The 22448-nt window shown below is 45.9% G+C and overlaps 2 protein-coding genes across 2 annotated transcripts in view; one reads left to right on the top strand and one right to left on the bottom strand.

Annotated features, from left to right (window-relative positions):
* The window catches only part of ARL3 (ARF like GTPase 3), a 99671-nt gene extending 98257 nt beyond the window's left edge, over window positions 1-1414 (bottom strand). Inside the window, exon 1 of the mRNA XM_082266810.1 lies at window positions 1297-1414. Coding sequence (XP_082122936.1) covers window positions 1297-1299 — 3 coding nt within the window. The 5' untranslated portion in view covers window positions 1300-1414. The remainder of the gene's footprint in view (window positions 1-1296) is intronic.
* Window positions 1415-1575: 161 nt separating this feature from the next.
* Window positions 1576-22448, top strand: part of SFXN2 (sideroflexin 2) — a 112983-nt gene continuing 92110 nt past the window's right edge. The window contains exon 1 of the mRNA XM_082269301.1: window positions 1576-1651. Within this exon, the coding sequence (XP_082125427.1) occupies window positions 1628-1651 (24 nt within the window). The 5' untranslated portion in view covers window positions 1576-1627. The remainder of the gene's footprint in view (window positions 1652-22448) is intronic.

The raw sequence follows: 22448 nt of genomic DNA, 5'->3' as shown, positions 1-22448 counted from the left end.
TTGTATGACGACGATCTGTGTGTGTGTACGGGGCTTTAGCCTCTGTTTGATCTGTAGTTGCCATGGTGTTGCACAGCTGATCAGTTAGGACACCAGCCATTTGATGGCTTGACAGTTGAGCTAAGAACATATAGCTGCTGTGATAGTTATCATTCATTGCATGCCTTGAAAGTAACCATTTTGGAAAACCTGGTCTACAACAAAATGGCACCTCCAGGCACACCACGCACTGGGGAGAACCCAGGAACATGCTTTAGGCAGTTTAGGCTTCTCCCTTGGGTGCAGAACAGGTAGATGCCACTTTGTTACAGTTGTGTGGCGTTGTGCAGGGAGGTGCCATTTTGTTGTAGACATAGGATTGAGCTTAAGGAGCATTTACTAAACCAAACCTGCACCTGGTACCCGGGACTGGGCCGGCCGGAGCAATATTTCCAGCAGCACTGTTTTGGAAAAATGTTAAATTAAGTCCTGCTTTAAAGGATTTCCACTTACTTCCGGTCTTATCTCTGGGCCGGAAAGTGAGGGGAAACCTTCCTAACAAACACAGAGAGCAAAAACCATTCCACATTCATCGCTGGACCCTTCCAGATCAGATTTCAGATTAATTCGTGAAGGGGAATTCTGATTGGTTCCTATGGGCACTGCTCTTCTGAGTCTCTGCTGAAGCCATGGGGAAACTGGCAACCAATCAGATTTCAGTTTACTTAGTGAAGGGGAATTCTGATTGGTTCCTATGGGCACTGCTCTTCTGAGTCTCTGCTGAAGCCATGGGGAAACTGGCAACCAATCAGATTTCAGTTTACTTAGTGAAGGGGAATTCTGATTGGTTCCTATGGGCACTGCTCTTCTGAGTCTCTGCTAAAGCCATAGGGAAACTGGCAACCAATCAGATTTCAGTTTGATTAGTGAAGTTGAACTCTGATTGGTTGCTATGGACACTGCTGAAGCATGGATTCCCCATGTATTGGGGTGCAGTCACCCCTCGCAGTGATCACACATGTACGGATGTGGATTATCGTCGCACACAGCCGGGTACACATAGTCCGGATGGGATTAGTAGAGTGGACCTCAATGGTTTCCTCTACAGGAGATCGCACTATGAGTAAGCCATGATCAGTGAGCGGAGCCCGGGATCCCCCTCCCCTCCTCAGCATCATGGCGTCCCAGCAACGGAGGACCGTCCCCATCCACCAGAGCGGGGAGACGCTGATTCCATTCATTCTAGCCGCATGCCGATCCCTGTCCAGCCGGTTACCCCCCTCCACCCCAATCCCTCATCCCCATCACCGCACTCACCATCCTCTCCGCGACTCTCCAGGTTACCAGGGGCAACTACGTCACCCAAGCCGCTGCTAACGCGTGACGCAAGAGCGTACTGTCCTGCGTGCTGTAACACCGCCCATTCTCCGCCCCCATGCTCCAATTGCCCCGGTTGACATGAAAGTTACACTGCGCATGCCTCACTATTCGCTTACTTTCTAGCTGGCATTAGAGCTGAGGGCAGAGCCCTGAGTTCGGATGTGATTGGCTAATGTTAGTGTTGCTGACTGCTGATTGGCTGGTGGCCTTGTAGTCGCTAGCGTGGACGGAAGGAGCGCTGGGTGAATGAGTTGTAGTGCATGACTGCATGGTGGAGTTGGCGGAGGTACAGGTACAGTATACACTTCTCCTATCTCCAACATACCCGCACAGGATCGGCCTATACATGGCTGACACAGACAATCTGTGAGGTTGGATGGGACTGGATGACAGCAGCTGGGAGGGGAGATCTCATCACAAATGTGTCTGTATCTGCATGGCTCCCAGCTGTCCCTGATTTGGAGAGACTGTCCCTGATTTGGAGAGACTGTCCCTGATTCGGAGAGGCTGTCCCTGATTTGGAGAGGCTGTCCCTGATTCGGAGAGACTGTCCCTGATTCGGAGAGTCTGTCCCTGATTCGGAGAGTCTGTCCCTGATTCGGAGAGGCTGTCCCTGATTCGGAGAGGCTGTCCCTGATTCGGAGAGGCTGTCCCTGATTCGGGGAGTCTGTCCCTGATTCGGGGAGTCTGTCCCTGATTTGGGGAGTCTGTCCCTGATTTGGGGAGTCTGTCCCTGATTTGGGGAGTCTGTCCCTGATTTGGAGAGGCTGTCCCTGATTTGGAGAGGCTGTCCCTGATTTGGGGAGTCTGTCCCTGATTTGGGGAGTCTGTCCCTGATTTGGGGAGGCTGTCCCTGATTTGGAGAGGCTGTCCCTGATTTGGAGAGGCTGTCCCTGATTTGGAGAGGCTGTCCCTGATTTGGGGAGTCTGTCCCTGATTTGGGGAGGCTGTCCCTGATTTGGAGAGGCTGTCCCTGATTTGGAGAGGCTGTCCCTGATTTGGAGAGGCTGTCCCTGATTTGGAGAGGCTGTCCCTGATTTGGAACAATGTCCCTCTGTCCCTCATGTTGGTCTGATCTATAGAGTTGTATATAAAACGCACTTTTTATCTTTCAAAAAAGCTGGGAGGGGAGATCTCATCACAAATGTGTCTGTATCTGCATGGCTCCCAGCTGTCCCTGATTTGGGGAGTCTGTCCCTGATTTGGAGAGGCTGTCCCTGATTTGGAGAGTCTGTCCCTGATTCGGAGAGGCTGTCCCTGATTTGGAGAGGCTGTCCCTGATTCGGAGAGGCTGTCCCTGATTCGGGGAGTCTGTCCCTGATTTGGGGAGTCTGTCCCTGATTTGGGGAGTCTGTCCCTGATTTGGGGAGTCTGTCCCTGATTTGGGGAGTCTGTCCCTGATTTGGAGAGGCTGTCCCTGATTTGGAGAGGCTGTCCCTGATTTGGGGAGTCTGTCCCTGATTTGGGGAGTCTGTCCCTGATTTGGGGAGTCTGTCCCTGATTTGGGGAGTCTGTCCCTGATTTGGGGAGTCTGTCCCTGATTTGGAGAGGCTGTCCCTGATTTGGAGAGTCTGTCCCTGATTTGGGGAGTCTGTCCCTGATTTGGGGAGTCTGTCCCTGATTTGGGGAGTCTGTCCCTGATTTGGGGAGGCTGTCCCTGATTTGGGGAGGCTGTCCCTGATTTGGGGAGGCTGTCCCTGATTTGGGGAGGCTGTCCCTGATTTGGAGAGGCTGTCCCTGATTTGGAGAGGCTGTCCCTGATTTGGAGAGGCTGTCCCTGATTTGGAACAATGTCCCTCTGTCCCTCATGTTGGTCTGATCTATAGAGTTGTATATAAAACGCACTTTTTATCTTTCAAAAAACGGTTTCCCAGTGCTAAACCTTTCATCCAATTTCTAAATTGCTGCATTTCTAAATGTAAAAAGCCATTATAAAGTAATAGTAAATAAAAACAAAAAACACTTGTGGGTTTACCTAATAATTTTTCTGTATAATTCTTCTTTAAGGGGGTGTGTCCTATGCCTGCATTCTTTTGCTAATAGGTGTCCCTCATTCCCATCTCAAAAAGTTGGGAGGTATGTATCTGTACCGATCAACTGCTGTAACTGATTATAAAGTGTGAGCTGGAGTTTGGCTTCAACTTGTTACTGTACCTAAATCTGCTAATATATTTAACACTCCCCTCCCCCAGACTGGCAGTGCTGCTGTGCCCCCTGTTCTCCTTCAACCAGAGTGTAGGTACTTAAGGCCCCTTTCAGACGGAGCAGAATCCATCCAGGTGGATCCGCCTGCTTAGCGGTGGATCTCTCTGCTGAACAGGCGGATAACAGGTCTGTGTCTGCTCTGCTATGCCTAGTGGACACAGACACAGCCCACCTTTCTCTATGGGGTGGTCGGCTGGAAATGGACTGCCTATCTGCTTCCATCCAATTGTCATCTGATCCACTGGGGACAGCCCATCCATCTGTTTTGATCGGATGCCGACCAATGGGTGGTCCGATGAGGTTCTCCTTAATAAATGTAAAGGCGGACCCCGAATGGTCCGCTGGTGTGAAAGGAGCCTATTACAGGTGGTGTGTTATTCTGGCCATACACTATACGAAAAATCGTGCAAACTCATTTTTGAAAAACGAACACTGGGCCGTGAGAGCAGACGATCGATAGTAACAAACATAAGAATTTGGTGCTTCGGACGATGTTGTTCATGATATAAAATAGTCAGATATGTACTATGATCTTTTTTTATCAGCTGCTTTTATGAGACTTATTAATGCAACGTCAACTTCTCGCTGTGTATCCAGCAAGCCTTACTTATCCTATTATGTAATACTGGTCTATCCAGTTTGAAGGTACAGCATTACAGAGATTATTCGAAGGTATCAGGAGACTAACTTTGGATTAGAACCCAAGCATTACCACCCAGTACTCATTGCATGCAGCAAGAATAGCCGACTATGTTGCATTCAGCAGGCAGTTCCACCTGCCACCATACCCCATACAAGTCAATGGGGGGCGCAATTGTTTCCCTAAGGCCCCTTTCACACATGCTGTCCGTTTGTCCTTTTTCATCCATCCGTTGACAGGTGAAAAACGGACATCAATGCATCTCTATGTAAAAACGGATAACAACGGATGATCATCTGATAACATCCGTTTTCATCCGCTTCCGTCAATGTCCGTTTTTTGGAACGGATGAATGCCCTATTTTTCATCCGTCAAAAAAACGTATCAGACGGAAAACGGATGTAAACAGACAAACGGTCCGTTTATCATCCATTTTTGCATTGGTAGCGGATGTAAAAAAAAACGGACGACAAACGGATAAAAAATTGATGAAAAACGCCGGATACATTTTGACGTGACTGAACTGAACGGACCATATGTGTGAAAGGGGCCTTAGCGGTGAAGATTGATTTCAGTGTGGAGTTGAACCACAGTTTTACCTCCTCCCAACTCCCCACCTAAACACAGAAATGCAGCTGCTCAGGGCTGTACCCATGCCACGATTCTTTGCTTCGCAGGAAAAATGAAACTGCAATTATCTCAGTCAGTACCGCCATCGGGCGCGACCCATTCAAGTGAATGGGGCCATGCCATAACCGCCCTGAAACAGTGCAGTGCACATGGTTGTGGCACACGGGGTCAGAATTATGAAGGGTTAAATCAGGTGGTGAGGAGATAACCTACTACCTCATCTCACTGCCCGTCAAACTCCCCCTAAAACGCAATCCACCAATATATCGCCTTTCAGAGGTGCTGCAATAATAGCCCCAGCTGTGAAGTAGTCCGTATGGTGTTTCTAAAGCCCAAGCCTTTTGTTTTTATCAGTTTTAGATAGAGTGGTCAAGCTGGGTATACAGTGTATCCGGAAAGTATTGATAGCGCTTCTTTTTTCACATTTTGTTAATTTGCTCAAAATAATGAATTTCTAACAACGAAAGTCGTTTTCATTCAGGAAATTGCATTAATCCCAAAATCAAATGTTAAACGCTAACAAGATTTTGAAGTGCTTTTGAAGAACATTCATCCAGTCATCGAACGTACAAAGAGTTTTCATGTGAATGTTGGTATGACTGTGTATGAACGTTGATTTTATAATCTACTAACTAGTGTATAGCCAGCTTTAGAGTGGATAGAACCCGTGTCAGTTCTTTATTGTTGTGTGACGCCCCCTCTTCCTCCTCCTCTCTCGATTTTGTCCTGTTGACGATTATCAGTTATTCTGAAAGTGAGGGAAGTCCAAAATTTCGATTTATCACCAGAACAGGAAGAGAGGGGGAATCTGATGTTTAGGTGGCAACTTTCTTCAAAATATATCATTAAATCACTCGCTTTAGGGACGTTTCTTTCCGCTGTTAAGAATCAAGTAAAGTGAGGCGCTGTCATAAATATATAATATAATGTTCTATTCCATCACCCCCTATTCAAAATCCACGTGATTAGTGAAAAAAAAATAATAATACACACACTCATCATAGAGGCCACAATCACCAGAACTTATGTTTATTAAGTGCTGGTTCACACTATTGCGATGCAGGAAAACCGCGAATATACAGCGTGTTTCCGCATCGCATCCGCAGCACAGGCAGTTCACACTGCCATATTCGATACGCTGGGGGTGTCAATTCAAAGTTAACGCCATCCCCCAGATCAGATCGCATATCGCAGTGCGATCTGACAGTTCGCACAGAAATCAGATCGCATTAGTGTGAACCACCATGCGATCCGATTCTGCTGCGGACCAAAAAAAGGGTCCTGTGCAAGTTCACTGCTATTGCAGTGCGAATTCAGTCATACAAACTGTATGGCTGAATTTGCACCGCACAGACGTCGCATGTAATTTTAAGAGCAGTGCGCTCCGAATTCCATGCAATGTCTGTGATCGCATTAGTGTGAACCGGCACACAGACATTGCATGTCATTTTAGGAGCAGTGAACAGTTTGTATGGCTGAATTTGCACCGCAATCGCAGTGAACACGCACAGGACCCTTTATTTGGTCCGCAGCAGAATCTGATCGCATGGTGGTTCACACCAGTGCGATTTGATTTCTGTGTGTACTGCGATCTGATCTGGGGTTGTCATTATCTTTGACTTGACACCCCCCAGCGTATCGCATATGGCAGTGTGAACTGCCTGTGCTGCGGGTGCGATGCGGGAACACGCAGTATATTTGCAGTGTTCCTGCATCGCAATAGTGTGAACCAGCACTTAATAAACATAAGTTCTGGTGATTGTGGCCTCTATGATGAGGTCACTAATACAATTGCTGTGTATATATGCAAAATTAACATATATAAAACATTTTTACAACATAAAGAAAAAAACTGTGAGTCCCCCAAAAAATATGATTAAAAATCCACTGTATAATGTGACAGTCCACTAAAAAATGATAGTGATGATTACTGTGACCATAAACCTGTGTTTAGTGCAATAAAGGTGTTCTCCAAAAAAAAACAAGTGCTCCACCACGTGCAGATATACAACGCACTCACCAGAGCCCCCAGGTCCCAGGGACCAGAACGTGTCTTTTAGCAAATGAAACTTACAGTGGAGTTCCCGGCCAAATTTATTTTATTTTTTTTTTTTTTTAGCAAAAAATCCCCCTAGAATAGTCAGGGCTAGTGCATTTAAATAACGATATTGTGTAAACTGTCCAGAGATGTATAGTAACGAAGTAGAACTACTTAAGTACTGTACTTAAGTACCGAAATGCGGTATCTGTACTTTCCTAGAGTAGAATTTTTTTCTTCTACTTTTACTTCACTACATTTTTTCGATGATTTCAATACTTCTACTCAAGTATTTATTTTTTGTGCTGCATAGTTACTCGTTACTTTTAAAAAAATTACCACTGCCAGAACAGTAGATGGCTGGTTGCATAAAGCTCAAAAAAATGTGTATAATGTCATTTGTAAATCAGCGCATACGAAAATAAAGGCTGTGTATAATAAAAGCTGCTATACCAAATCTTTCCAATAAAAAGAAAATATGAAACAAACAAATAAATGGTGCTACAGCGCTTAAAGTGCATCAAGAAACTACTAACAAACACAGGTTAATCATTTGAATAAATCATTTGAAATAATAAAAACAATATGATGTTCAAACTTTTGACTTATTTCTTTAATAACTACATAACACAGTACTTCTACTTCTACTTTCAGTACTTGAGTAGAAATTTTTTTTCAAAACTACTGGTACTTTTTACTTTTAGTACTTAAGTAGCAAATTTTTTGAAAAAACTACTTGCAATACTTAAGTAAAAAAAATGTTGAATACTTTAGTACTTCTACTTAAGTAACTTTTTCTGCGAGCACTTCCACTTCTACTCAAGTAATTTTTTGATCGAGCACTTGTACTTTTACTCAAGTAGAAATTTCGAGTACTTTATACAAGTCTGAAACTGTCCCCTGTTTAGTGTAAATGCAGCATGAATGACTCGTCTGCACTGGAAGTGATGAGGGACACCGGTGCAGGCGCATTGACTCCTGGGATTGATGACACTCCTCTCCCAGGAGTCAATGCAAAGCAGAAAATGACATCAGCGGCCGCATAAGGAGGAAGTGCAGTTATTTATCACTAAAAATAAGGTAAACAAACCGAAAAAAAAAATTATCCAATTCGTTTCTGGCATGTGATGAGGTTATGTATGATGGAAAGTTTAAAATTAGGGTGGAACTCCGCTTTAATGCAAGATTGGTGAATTGTTCGGAAATTGAAGGCAGTCCACATAAAAGAGCTTTCCCCTCAGATAATCGATGGCAATAGGTATGGAAAACAAAGAACAAGGTGAACGTGCAACACCAATTATTAAAACCAAAATGGTTCAAAAACAACTCTGCTGTAGACGCGCTTACATTAAAAAGTCCCCTGACCGGCACCAGCTCAATAGACACGTACAATGCCCTTAGGCCACTATAGCCATGTAAACCAGGAACTCTCTCCCTCACTGTTAGCAGCGGCTCCCCGGCTGGCGTGCGCTCTACCGCTCCCGGAAATGACAACCAATGGTTGTCCACAAGCTTTAGGCAGCAACCCCATCTCAATGTGTTTCGCCTATAGAGGCATCACCAGGAAATCCCTGCGGTTATTGATAGGTCGCACTTTATATCACGATTGGTGCCGTCTTCAGGTGTTTATGTTTTCGTTTCTTCCTGCTGTGTCTACAGGACAGGAACCAGAGCTGCAAGATTAATCGCTAAAAAAATCGCAATCTCGATTCACCCCCCCCTCACGATTTTAAGGCCCTGTTCACACCTGAGCGTATTTCAGCTCGTAAAATGCTAATTTCTGAAGTCTCAAAACCCCCAACAAGCAAAATCCTATTCATTTCAAAGGCCTCTATTCACATATGAGAGTTTTGTCCTGAAGCAAAACGCCTGAAGCTCAAAAAAGTACACAAGCTTCTTTTTTGGCAGATTACAGGCGTTTTTTGTTAGATGTCAATGCCTGCCTCCAAACACCTGCAAAAAAACGCAGTAAAAAAGCCCCAAAAAACATCTGAAAAAAAGCCGGAAAACTATACACTCAGGTGTGAATGGAGCCTAAAACCGCTTGTCCTTGATTCTTAACCACTTAAGCCCCGGAAGATTTTACCCCCATTCCGACCAGGGGGTATTTTGCCATTCGGCACTGCGTGACTTTAACGGACAATTGCGCGGTCGTGCGACGCTGTACCTAAACAAATTTGGCGTCCTTTTTTTCCCCACAAACAGAGCTTTCTTTTGGTGGTATTTGATCACCTGTGCGATTTTTTGATCACGCGCTATAAACAAAAAAAGAGCGTCAATTTTGCAAAAATAGCAATATTTTTCACATTTTTTTATATGAAATTCCCCCCAAAAAAAATGTAAAAATCAAAATTTTTTTAACATTTTTGGCCAATTTGTTTTATGCTACCTATGTTTGGTAAAAAAAAATCGCAAAAAGCGTATTTTGATTGGTTTGCGCAAAAGTTATTAACAAAGGGAAAGATTTTTGTCATTTTTGTTGTTTTTTTTTTAACGCGTAATGGCGGCGATCTCCGATTTTTTTTTTTCTTTTTTTTTGCGGTACTGCAACATTGCGGCGGACAGATCGGACCCTTGACTGACATTTTTGACACTTTTGGGGTTACCAGTGACATTTCTACAGTAATCAGTGCTATACATATGCACTGTTACTGTAAAAATACACTGGTAGTGAAAGGGTTAACTTTATTTGGGAGGGAGGGGTTGTGTGTGTCCCTAGGGGCGTGATTCTTACTGTGATTGGCTGTGGCTTGAGCTGTAAGGACACTGATCAACGGACAATTGCGCGGTTGTGCGCGGGAGCCGACGGTCACGGCACGGGGCTCTGAAGGAACGCCACCAGCGGCTGTTCCTTCAGAGCGCATGCGCCAGTGACGTCACTGGCTGCATCTAAGGTAAATATCTCCTAAACGGTGCATGTTTAGGAGATATTTACAGTACCTATAGGTAAGCCTTATCATAGCCTTACCTATAGGTAAAAGTTGCAGAGGAGGGTTTACTTCCTCTTTAAGGCTGCTAGATAACTATAAATACAATGTTTTACAATGTATCTTTTTGTTCTTTTAGATCAAAGGAATGAACTTCCATCTGTAAGTGAGGGCAGTTCAACCTCCTAAAGACTAAAGCCTTTTTCTGACACTTGTTGTTTACAAGTCAAAATCAGTATTTTACATATATATCCACTTGCCTACTGGGCACTTTCACCCCCTTCCTATCCAGGCCAATTTTCAGCTTTCAGCGCTCTCACGCTTTGAATGACAATTGAGCGGTCATGCTACACTGTACCCATATTAAATTTTTATCATTTGTTCCACATAAATAGAGCTTTCTTTTGGTGGTATTTAATCATCTCTGGGTTTTTTATTTCTTACAAAAAAAAAAGAAAAAAGACAGAAAATTTTGAAAAGAAATAGTTTTTCTTATTTTCTGCGAGTAAATTTTGAAAATAAATACATTTTTCTCCTTCACTGATGTGTGCTGATGAGGCGGCACTCATGGGCACTGATAGGCTGCACTGATGGGCACTGATAGGCTGCACTGATGGGCACTGATGAGGTGGCACTTATGGGCACTGATGAGGTGGCACTGATGAGGAGGTACTAATATGCCGCACTGATGGGCACTGAGAGGTGGCACTGACGGGCGGCACTGATGGGCACTGAGAGGTGGCACTGCTGGACACTGATGGGTGGCACTGATGGGCGGCACTGATGAGCACTGATGGGCAGCACCATCAGTGCCCACACTCAGTGCCCATAGTGCTGCCAGTCAGTGCTCATCAGTGCCTAGATGAGCAAGCACTGATGGGCACTGATTGGCAGCACTATGGGCACTGATTGTGGGCACTGATGGCGGGCACTTAGTGTATTTTATTTACCTTGTGTAATCAGGGCACTGGTGATCAATGCCCTGATTACATTCCTCTGTGTCCCCGAACGGCTGATCGGCTCTGCTCCTTCCTCCTATGCAGTCTGTGTGTGAGGAAGGAGAGCTGGCGATGAGAGATGATCTCATATGTTTCCATATGAGATCACCTCTCATTGCATGGGCTGATCACGTGGTAAATGGCCGCTGTGATTGGCCATTTACCACGATCTGTGATTGGCTGTGTCCAAGGGACACGGCCAACACAGATTTTCCCCGATGCACGCTCGCGGGGAGCCTGTCACTGGGAGGCCGTTTAAAGACGGCCTCCCGGAAATTCGAGTCCGCGCTGCAGTCATACTTCGGCTATAGCGCGGATCGGAAGAAGATATATTTTAGCATAAAATGGCGACCGTTGCAATTTTTATTGTCACACTGTATTTGCGCAAAAGTCTTTCAAACGCAGTTTCTTGGAAAAAAATATACTTTATAGAAATCTAAAAAAAATGAAACAGTAAAGTTAGGCCAATTTTTTGTATAATGCAAAAGATGATGTTATGCTGAGAATCGTGATTTTTATTCTAAGCAAAAAAATTGTGATTCTCATTTTACCCAGAATCGTGCAGCTCTACCAGGAAGTTAAAGAAACTCTCCTCAGTGGGACACCCAAAAGAAAAAAAAAAAACCATTGTCTGCTCAATCCAAAATTAAAGTATAACTAAGGCTGGCCATACATGATACAATTTTCTTTAGATTTGCCTTCATTTATATAGTACAAGGGCCTGCCTAACTGGATACAATTGTAAGTGTTGTTTAGTTTTGACCTCATATTATATGGTTTTTGGTAAATCTAACATAAAATTGTACAAGAGAATTGAACATGTATGGCCAGCCTAAAGGCAAAACTTTTTATTTAGCTTTGGATAGAGTGGAGAGGGATTAGAACACCTGTCAGGTGTTATTGCTGTCTGTGTCCCCGTTGGGGAGATTCACCCACTCTCTGTCCTGTTTACCATTAGCATTGAAAGTGAAAGGCTGGGTTCACATGCAGTAGGGGGTCCGGTGCATCCCTTTTCCTCATACGCACAGGACCCTTCTGCAAACCGATTCGCAGCCGTCCCAGAGCTCCATTGAGAGCCGGTCACAGTCTCCTGAAATGCGAATTGGATACGGAGAAATCCACATCCAATTCTCACCAGTGTGAACCAGCCTAAAAGAAAACCCCAAATTTTGGGTTTCCCCCAGAAAAGTGATAGAGAGGAAATCTTCTAATGGGGACACTAGTTCTGTTGACCTTGGGGTCCCCAAGGAATTCATTTTAATCTGCAGGGATTTCTTCTCACTTCCTGTTTGGCGATGGGACAGGAACTGAAGAGAAATCTCTGCAATGGGATACAGATTGTGAAAAAAAAAAACTGAAGGGTTATAAAGCTCCCTTATGCTATCCAAAATATTTATTAACTAAACTTTTTTTTTATTTAGTTATTATTTTAAAAAAGTAGATCTACTTCAAGGGAATTTTAGGAGTACACCATTCAGCCTTATTAGTATGAGTTGTGATGTATGGTAAACTGCCTGGTAATCGGGAGTAGATGGGTATGACCTTGTTTTCTGGCTGTACCAAATGTGTGTGAAATGTACAGATGGGGACACCAGGGAGCATTTTAGGTCATGGCTTGGCGTGCCTTTTATCTGCTTGTGATTAATTTCTGTGGGTAATGATTGCTCAGTAGTCACTTTGTACTTTTTATTACCCGTGGTTTAGTGTAGTGTACTCCCAGGGCTGCTTCACTTTCATACACATGCATTCACATACATTTATGATGAGCATTTCACATGCATGGATGCACTTATATGTTGCAAAAAAGTTAAAAGCAAAAATGTCTTTATTATACATAAAAACGTAATCATCATACAGATAGCTGTGCATCAGGAATCAAGTTCAAGTGTCTGCATGTACTTTTGTAGTGGTCTCCTGCAGCTTGCTATGGGGGCACCCAAACTGAGCCACTGCTCTGTGTGTCTATTAGTTGTAAAAGAAAAAAAGACCTGAAAGACTATAGAATAAAAAGGCAAAGGCATAATGAGCTAGTATGTATTGCATATTAGCTCATTATGAAATACTTACCTTAGAACGGAGCGCCCACTCACCGCTGATATGACCTACATGTTAACCCATCTTCCTTCCGGTTTCCCGTCCTCTGGCAATCTGATTGACCGGAGCCGCGATGATGTCTCTCCCGCGCATGCGCAAGGGAGCCGCCCATTCGTTCAGAGCTTATGTGCCAGTGATGTCACTGACTGAATGCAAACTGAATATCTCCTAAACAGTGCATGTTTAGGAGATATGTACAGTACCTATAGGTAAACCTTATCATAGGCTTGCCTATAGATACAAGTTACAGAGGAAGCTTTACTTCCTCTTTAAAGTGATTGTTAAGCCATTACTATAAAATCATTCCATCCACTTTGTAATCTAACAATAAGTGTCCCTGTGTCTGTGTTATATAAAAAAAAAAAGACTCCTCGGCTCTCTCTTCTGCCCATCTGACCGCTCCAGTGGGCGGGGCCGAGCACTGCCACTGATGTCTGCCAGGGAGGAGGGGAAGAGAGGAGAGAAAGAGAGCCAAGGAGTCACGTGAGCGCCAGGAGCCTCTCTGATATAGGTACTACAGATCGACATATTTTTTCTATAATACAGACACAGCGAGCACATATTGTTATATTACAGAGTGGATGGAATGTTTTTATAATAAATATGAGAGCAGCAGCAGGGGAGGGAGCAGGCACTGACACAGCAGACAGGCAGGGAGGGAAGGGGGGAGAGGAGGACACGAGAGCAGAGAGCAGGGCTGCGGAAGACGGAGGGACGTACACTGGCCAAAGTGTCAGGGCTCCGCAGCCATGATCAACTGTGGGGGAGGGGAAGGTAGAAACTGGCAGGATCAGCCAGGTATTTCAGGTGTTAAAAGTGGCCAAATAACACAGCACAAGCACCGTGCTGTATAACATGCTTTAAGGGAACAGGCTCTGTTTTTTTTAAGACACGAAGACGCAGCTCATACCTGCCCCCTCTCTCTCTCTTCATTGGCTCATTGACGTTGATTGACAACATCGGTAGCCAATGACACCCTCTGCTGTGTCTCAGCCAATCAGGAGGGAGAGTCCCGGACAGCCAAGGCTCTTGTGCAACATTGCTGGATCGAGATGGGGCTCAGGGGGCTGCTGCTCACAACAAAAGAAGCATTAAAAGCTAATCACACAACGCAAGTGGAGTTCCAGTCTCACCTTCCTACGTGCCATAATTGGAGCAAGACCTGTCCCCTATTGATCTGGCAAATTGGAACAAAGCCTGGCCCAGCATAGCCAAGTGCAGCCACGTTGGAGATGGCCTACAAGGTCCTCTTCCACTGGTATTGGGTGCCAGCCCTTATTGCCAAATCAAAACCATCACACAGTGAGAGATCTTTCCAGGGATGCTGCCAGCGAGGAGACTAAATCTATATTTGGTGGTCCTGCCCCTGCCTGGTGGTATTCTGGTCGATGGTCTTTGGACTCTTGTATACTCCTTTTTCATATACCTATCCACAAGAATGCTAAATTAGCAGTGCTTCATTGTTCGATCCCGGGGCTATTTTCCTACCAACAGAAATTGGCCACCTACTTATTTATTGCCGCCAAACACATGATTGCCAGAGCCTGGAAAAGGCTGCTGTTTTGTTTTCAGAGGTGAAGAGCATTCAGACGACCCTTATGATCCATGAGAAGATGGCCAGTATCCTGCACGACTGTCATGCTAAATTTCTTAAGATATAGTCCTTGTGGTGGTCCTATGCTCTTCCATGCCTGCCCCCTACCAGCTCGGGACTTCCCACCTAATGCCTTCTTATCCCCAGCCTGGGTGAACTCCCTCTACTCTCCTCTCCTCCCTTTCCCCCCCCCCCCTTTTTTTTTGCCTACCTCTTTGACCGTGCTCCCCTTTTTTTTTTTCTTCGCTTTACGTCTTGTTTGTCTCCCCTTTTAGTGGTCCCTGCAGTCCCCCAGTCCCTGTACCCACCCTAGACCTAGGGGCCTAGGCACTCTGTGTTGGCCCCTGGAGGTCATTGTCGTTCGATATAGTACACTTATAGGCACATTCTGTCTGTGGCTTTCTGTGGCTCTGTATCGTGCTTACTGTTTATTTCCCCTGAATGTGAATTCTGTGGTTGTAACTGTTTACCTAAAAAAAAAAATACTGTACCAGAAAAGCTCATCACTTGTACTAGGAGAGGCTCCAATCAGAGCTGTAAACGTTGCTCCAGAAAGCACCAGATGGTGTCCGAAAAAAGAACCACAGAACTGACTTGTTCCGAGGGAGCTTTGAGGAAGTTGGGACACTCTTGAAACTCATCAGTTCTGGGGTTTATTTTCAGATGCCATTTGGTGCTCTGTGGAACACAGTTTACGGTTCTGGTTGGAGCCTCTCCTGGTACATGTGATGTGCTTTTGTTTGTGAGTATATTTGCTGCGCCCTCCTCGGGTCTTTCTGCTTACCAGAGAGATTGCCAGGTAAATTTATATTGCTCTCTGCCTACGAGAGAGCAGGATCCATTAACGAGGTCTGCTCATAATGCTCAAGTACAACTCAGCTTGTCTGAAATGTTTCACACTGGTCCAATAGGGAGGCACATTGGACAGTGGGAGGAAACCTGACAAGTGAGTACACAGACATTTGTTACAACCCCGAGGAGGAAAGTGCCTCGGTGCATGCTGGGTGACTGTATAAATGCCAAGGGCACATGTGCTCAGGGTCTTTCAGCTGGAGAGCTGCCATGGGTCCTCAGGTGGTCGACCTGAGGGCCGGAGAGTAAGCAAGAAGCTGAAACCAGAAGTCCTGCAGAACTGACTTGGAAGGGATGCACTGGAAAGGATCTGATTCTGCCGACAGTGAGTACAGATTTGTGTCATTGGGCCAATCCTGAGAGGGCCACCTCTTCGGCTAGAAGAGTCAGTGGATGTGTGTCAATAAAGGGGATGCTAGAGAGTGTCCTGAATGTAATTTAGTTGCATCAAGTCTGCTGCTAGAGAGGACTTAATTCCTCCATACAAGTGGCAGTATGCTCAAAGCAGTGTCTCTGCTTCCACAAATAACCTGATGAGGCCAAGTGAGATTTGTCCTTATCTACTGTGAATAGTTCAAATTGAAGTATCCAACTATTCCCTTCTCCCTTCCAATTTCCACAATAAATATAAATCCAAATACCCTTGACTGTCTATTGAGTAACGAGCAAACGGGAGTAAGAATGGATTTGTCAAAGTCCCCTAGTGACTGTCTGCAGGTAATCAGAGGGATAACCAAGAAGTCATCTACAGTAAGACCTATGGGGACAGTGCTACATATATAGCACTTTTCACCCTGGCTTCCCCTAAACTGCAAAGGAGGTATACATGTGCCGTGCCGTGAAGCTTTGCATTGTAACATGACAAACCTTTTCCCTGCTGTCAAGTGAATGGGGCCACACCACAAATCTGGTTGAGAGACAACATCGTGCCTCCTCACCACCTCTCAAACATGGTTATCGCTCTTCAGAGGGTCAACACAGGTGTAAAACTTTTGTAGGTTTTGGGAAAAAGGGGTCATTTGGAACAATCAATGAAGTTTACTATAAGGGATGCACAATGTTTATTTGCTGGAGGAAAGCCTATGCTGGTTCCCTTCTGTATAGAGAAATGCAGAAAGGTAATTGAGGGCAGCAATTTTTACAAGCAATGCCAATTATTGTAATTGTAGACCGAGGTGCCGGTGTGCTGCCTGATTATTGCAGGTGAGGCCTGAATCTAGAAATCGGACACTGTTTGAGCTCCCTAAATGATGTCTGACATTTGAAGATCTCCCCTGTGTACGCTCTAATTTATCACACTTCTTCTGCCTGTGATTGATTGCGCAATCAAAAATCTCCCATAGGGTACATACACACAGGCGTATAAAAACATGACGACTAGGTCTTCCTGGCTGAAGCTGGCAGCAAGATTCAGAGAAAAGTACTCTGTACATGCGCTGTACATGTGCAACTTTGTGAAACGTTTCCATGCATACAGGGTTGATGCAACTTTTTGGTTTTAGGTTATTGCCACCTAGCTTCCTCCCCTACTAGAACGCATGTAGCTCATGTACAAAGGATGACATTTAGCCCCGGTTCACATTAGTGCGATCACGGAGATCGCATATAATTCGGAGCGAACTGCTCCTAAATTACATGCGATCTCATGTGCGGTGCAAATTCGCACCGCATCCGCACTAAAATCGCACATGAGGCTTTTTTTATCCGCAGCAGAATCGGATCGCATAGTGGTTCACAGTAGTGCGATCCGATTCTGTGCGAACTTGCAGATCGCACTGCGATATGCGATCGCAACTGGGGGTGTCGTTAACTTTTAATTGATACCCCCTGTGTATCGCATATGGCAGTGTGAACTGCCAGAGGTGCGGATGCGATGCGGGATCACGCTGCATATTCGCAGCGTTCCCGCATCGCACAAATGTGAACCGGCGCTTACACTCTATGGATGTAAACACAAACCTTTGCATGTGTACAGCCTGCAGTACAGAGTCAGACCATACTTAGGATCTCGGATGCAGATTATTTTTTATTTAATATTTTATTGCTTTTTTTTTTTAGATCTGAACCCAGTGCAAGTGATCTTTATGCAGCTGTGCATGTTGGCAAATAGAAAACTATACACCTGTGTTCATATCCCAAAAAAAATGTACTGATAAAAAGTCAGGTTTTTCTCACCCTTATGCATGCGCCATTGTAGTTCATGCCTTATGGCCCGTACACACGATCAGAAAATCGTACGAAAAATACAGCTGTCAAAGCGATCGTACGATAATCTGATCGTTTAGTACACAGCTTTTGAGAACTGATCGTGACAGTTCACACCATATTATCGGATGGGACAAGCACAAAAGTTTTTCTTGTATGATTTTTGTACAGTTGTTGTTTGAAAATACAATGCAATACGTTACATCACTTACAAATTTTTATTCTGTCCTATGAGAATTTGTCATTTTTAGTAATCTCCTTATTTTCAATATGGAGACTAGCATGCAAAAAATAAATAAATAAAGGACAATCATTTGATTATCTCATTGTGTGTACCAGGCATTAGGGCTCCAGCTAACCATATACTGTAAGATTTCTCTGATTTGGCCACATGTGTTGAACGAGAGAAAAGTATTAGGCTCGGTTCACATTTATGCGATGCGGGAAGGCTGCGAATTCGCAGCCTGTTCCCGCATCGCACACACACCCCCGGCAGTTCACACTGCCATATGCGATACGCTGGGGGTGTCAATGTAGTCTTAACGACACCCCCAGTTTGATCGCATATCGCAGTGCGATCGTGCAGTTCGCACAGGAGCGGATCGTGATGCGGCTGCAAAAATGCCTCCTGTGCGTGTTTGCTCCGGGTGCGATGCGAATTTAGCCATACAAACTGTATGGCTAAACTCGCACCGCACAGCTGATCGCATGTAATGTCGGAGCAGTGCGCTCCGATATTACATGCGAACCCGGCACTCGCACAAATGTGAACCGGGGCTTAAGTCCCGCAACCTGCTACGGTAAGCAAAGTGGATGGGTGAATCTGCCAAGTATTGAATTTTGATATGCGGCGCCTGCAGCTGTCAAAATGCCCAAATATTGGCTTCTTCTGTTCGGCCAATAATATTCTGCTTGGCTCCTTCGATTTTATATCAAAGGATGTCGGGCGGAGGGGGGGGGGGGGTGATAACAGAGCTGCCCACAGCTCTAATTTCTTCTACTTTATCAGAAACTGGTCAAAATTTGCTCAGTGTTTGGCCGGCTTCTGCCACACGTCTTTTTCAGACATGTAGCAGAAAATTTCAAATCCCTGACTGTAGCATAATTTGCAATTGATAGTAAAACACTCACCACCTCTGGAATAAATGACATGGAAGCAGGGAGCCACAAGTACCTGTACATGATCACAGCATTGCACACTTAAGCACCATTAAAGCGATTGTAAAGGAGAAAAAAATATTAGGCTGGCCGTACATGTTTAATTGTTCAATTTTCCTTTTAGATTTACCTTCAACTATGTAGTGCAAGGGCCTGCCTAATTGAAAGTTGTTTAGTTTTGACCTCATATTATATGGTTTTTGGTAAATCTAAAGAAAAATTGTACAAGAGGATTGAACATGTATGGCCAGCCTAACAAACCTTTCTATACTTACCTACTCTGTGCAAAGGAATTGCACAGAGCAGCCTCCAACCTCCTTTTCTCCAGTTCCCCGCTCCTGGTTTCTCTGCTATGTACAAAGCCCCCATGGGAAGCCACCATCCATGCCTCTGCTCTGTCCAGTGTCCCCATGGGAAGCCGCTTTCCATGCCTCCTCTCTGTCCAGTGTCCCGCTGGGAAGCCGCTTTCCATGCCTCCGCTCTGTCCAGTGTCCCGATGGGAAGCCGCTTTCCATGCCTCTGTTCTATCCAGTGTCCCGATGGGAAGCCGCTTTCCATGCCTCTGCTCTATCCAGTGCCCCCATGGGTAGTCGCTTTACATGCCTCTGCTCTATCCAGTGCCCCCATGGGTAGTCCCTTTCCATGCCTCCGCTCTGTCCAGTGTCCCCATGGGAAGCCGCTTTCCATGCCTCCGCTCTGTCCAGTGTCCCCATGGGAAGCCGCTTTCCATGCCTCCGCTCTGTCCAGTGTCCCCATGGGAAGCCGCTTTCCATGCCTCCGCTCTGTCCAGTGTCCCCATGGGAAGCCGCTTTCCATGCCTCCGCTCTGTCCAGTGCCCCCATGGGAAGTCGCTTTTCATGCCTCTGCTCTGTCCAGTGCCCCCATGGGAAGTCGCTTTTCATGCCTCTGCTCTATCCAGTGCCCCCATGGGAAGTCGCTTTCCATGCCTCTGCTCTATCCAGTGCCCCCATGGGAAGCCGCTTTCCATGCTTCTGCTCTATCCAGTGTCCCCATGGGAAGTCGCTTTCCATGCCTCTGCTCTGTCCAGTGTCCCCAGTGTCCCCATGGGAAGTCACTTTCCATGCCTCTGCTCTGTCCAGTGTCCCCATAGGAAGCCGCTTTCCATGCCTCTGCTCTATCCAGTGCCCCCATGGGAAGTCGCTTTCCATGCCTCTGCTCTGTCCAGTTTCCCCATGGCAAGCCCCTTTCCATGCCTCCGCTCTGTCCAGTTTCCCCATGGCAAGCCCCTTTCCATGCCTCTGCTCTGTCCAGTGTCCCCATGGCAAGCCCCTTTCCATGCCTCTGCTCTGTCCAGTGTCCCCATGGCAAGCCGCTTTCCATGCCTCTGCTCTGTCCAGTGTCCCCATGGCAAGCCGCTTTACATGCCTCTGCTCTGTCCAGTGCCCCCATGGGAAGTCCCTTTCCATGCCTCTGCTCTGTCCAGTGCCCCCATGGGATCCCGCTTTCCATGCCTCTGCTCTATCCAATGCCCCCATGGGAAGCCGCTTTCCATGCCTCTGCTCCGTCCAGTGCCCCCATGAGAAGCTGCTTTTTATGCCTCCGCCTTGTCCAGTGCCCCCATGGGAAGCCGCTTTCCATGCCTCCACTCTGGGGCACTCGTGCGTGCTCGCTCCTGAGCCCTGCTTCTCCCTCCGCTTTGATTGAGAGTACTGTGAGCCAATGAGGTTTATTTACTAAAGGCAAATCCATTTTGCACTACATTTGCACTTGGAAGTGCAGTCGCTTTAGATCCAAAGGGGACATGCAAGTAAAAAAAATAAACGGCTTATTAGGTTGCACATGATTGGATGATAGAAATCAGCAGAGCTTCCCCTCATTTCCGAGCTTCCTCTTAGATCTGCAGTACTGCACTTCCAAGTGCACTTGCAGTGCACTAGTAGTGCTCAGTGGATTTGCCTTTAGTAAATAAACTCCAATGGCTCCTGGTGCTCCAGGCCTCATGCACATTGAGCTTTAAAAACTCTGCTTTTAGGGACATCTGGTGTTTTTCTTTTTTCTGCCACTAAACACCCCTCCATGTTAGCCAATGTGTTCATGCACACGTAGGTGTTTAGAGGCAGAAACAAACCCACTACCAACGTGTCCAGGAGCAGCAGCGGTTTGGCAAAGAAAAAAAAAAAAAACTTGACGCCCCTTAAACACGTATAAATGTACAAGGGGCTTGGGCGTTAATTCATTTCAATGGCCAAAAGTGAATTCTTATTCTGGCCAATGAAGTTAATGAACACCCACATTCACATCTCCCAAAAAGCTGCTGCCAGGAGGAAAGGCAAATGTCCTGTTTGCATGAGGCCTATATGCATTCCCTGCATTAGGGCTCTTTCACACGGGCGTTCCGTATGTCCGTTTTTCATCCCATCCGTTTGCGGATGAAAAACGGACATAATGTATCTCTATGTAAATACGGATGTCAGAGGATGATCATCCTCTGACATCCGTTTTTTGTCAGTTCAGTTCAGTTTTTTTGAACGGAGGAGAACCCTATTTTTTCTTCCTTTCAAAAAACGGAACGGAAGCAAAAACGGATGTCAGTGGTGTCATCCGCAGACATCCGTATTTACATAGACATGCATTATGTCAGTTTTTCATCCACAAATGGATGGGATGAAAAACGGACATACGGACCGGATGACACAAGTGTCATCCGTGTCCGTTACAAAAAAAAAAAAAAGGACCTGATCGGGCAAAAAAAAAAGGAACGCCCGTGTGAAAGAGCCCTTAAGGTTATAAATGCCCTGCTACCTGATCTTCCTTCCCCACCCACCCACTCCTGTTGCTGTCAGTCATACTCCTGTGATGAGGGAGTGGGGCATAACTTACTGGTGTTGTGTAGGTCTATGGACACAATGTGCATACACAGGTGCCTCCTTTAGCACCAAGCTCCCTAGCTTGCTGAGGAGGTACTTGCAGAAAGGAGCAGACAGCACCATTGAGGGGCTGCCAAAGAGGAGGTAAGGGGTCACTCTGTGCAATATCATTGCACAGAGCAGGTAATAATTATAACATCTTTTTTATTTAAAAAAAAAAAAGGGGGGGCGTGGCTAAGCCATGGCGGAGTAGAGACACGCATCTACTGAGCTCCCGGCTCTCTCTCCGACCCTAACCTAACCGGCATGTTTGGAACATTACAGCGGACATGACTCTGACTAAGAAGCGTAAAACTAAAGGCTCAGTGCAGAGAACGAGATCAAGCAGAACAGAAGGGGAGATCTCACAGTTTTTCCCTGCGGCAGTCCCTGGTTCATCTTGCTCTAAGATGGCGTCGCAGCGTGGTCGGCAGACTACAGGGGCGGACCCGGCTTGTATTGCGAGTTCTCATGCAGGATCCCTGGCCATGTCGGAGATACCTGAAACACACCCGGACCACCCGGCCGACCCCAGGATGGGGGAAGGGGTCCTGTCATTGAGGGCAGATGCTGAATTACGTGCCCTTTTGCAAGCTTTGCCTACAAAGGCAGATATTGAGGCATTGGTGATCTGGATGGAGGAAAAACAACAGGCCGCCATAGCAGAGGTGAGAGAGGAGATGCAGGCAGTAACACAGAGGGTGACGGCGGGTGAGTCGACTCTTACCTCTTTGGAAAGGCGAGTGGGGGATCTGGAATCCCATACCAAGACACATTTGGAAGCAGAGATGTCCTTGCAGCTCCGCATGGAGGAGCTAGAGGACAGAAGCCGACGTAATAATGTGCGTTTGAGAGGTCTACCGGAGGCTATAGTGTCGGAA

Source organism: Pelophylax lessonae, assembly GCF_965119305.1.
Source record: "Pelophylax lessonae genome assembly, chromosome: 9".
Classification (NCBI taxonomy): domain Eukaryota; kingdom Metazoa; phylum Chordata; class Amphibia; order Anura; family Ranidae; genus Pelophylax; species Pelophylax lessonae.
The sequence above is the reverse complement of the archived record's forward strand: the minus strand, read 5'-3'. Positions and strand labels throughout refer to the sequence as shown.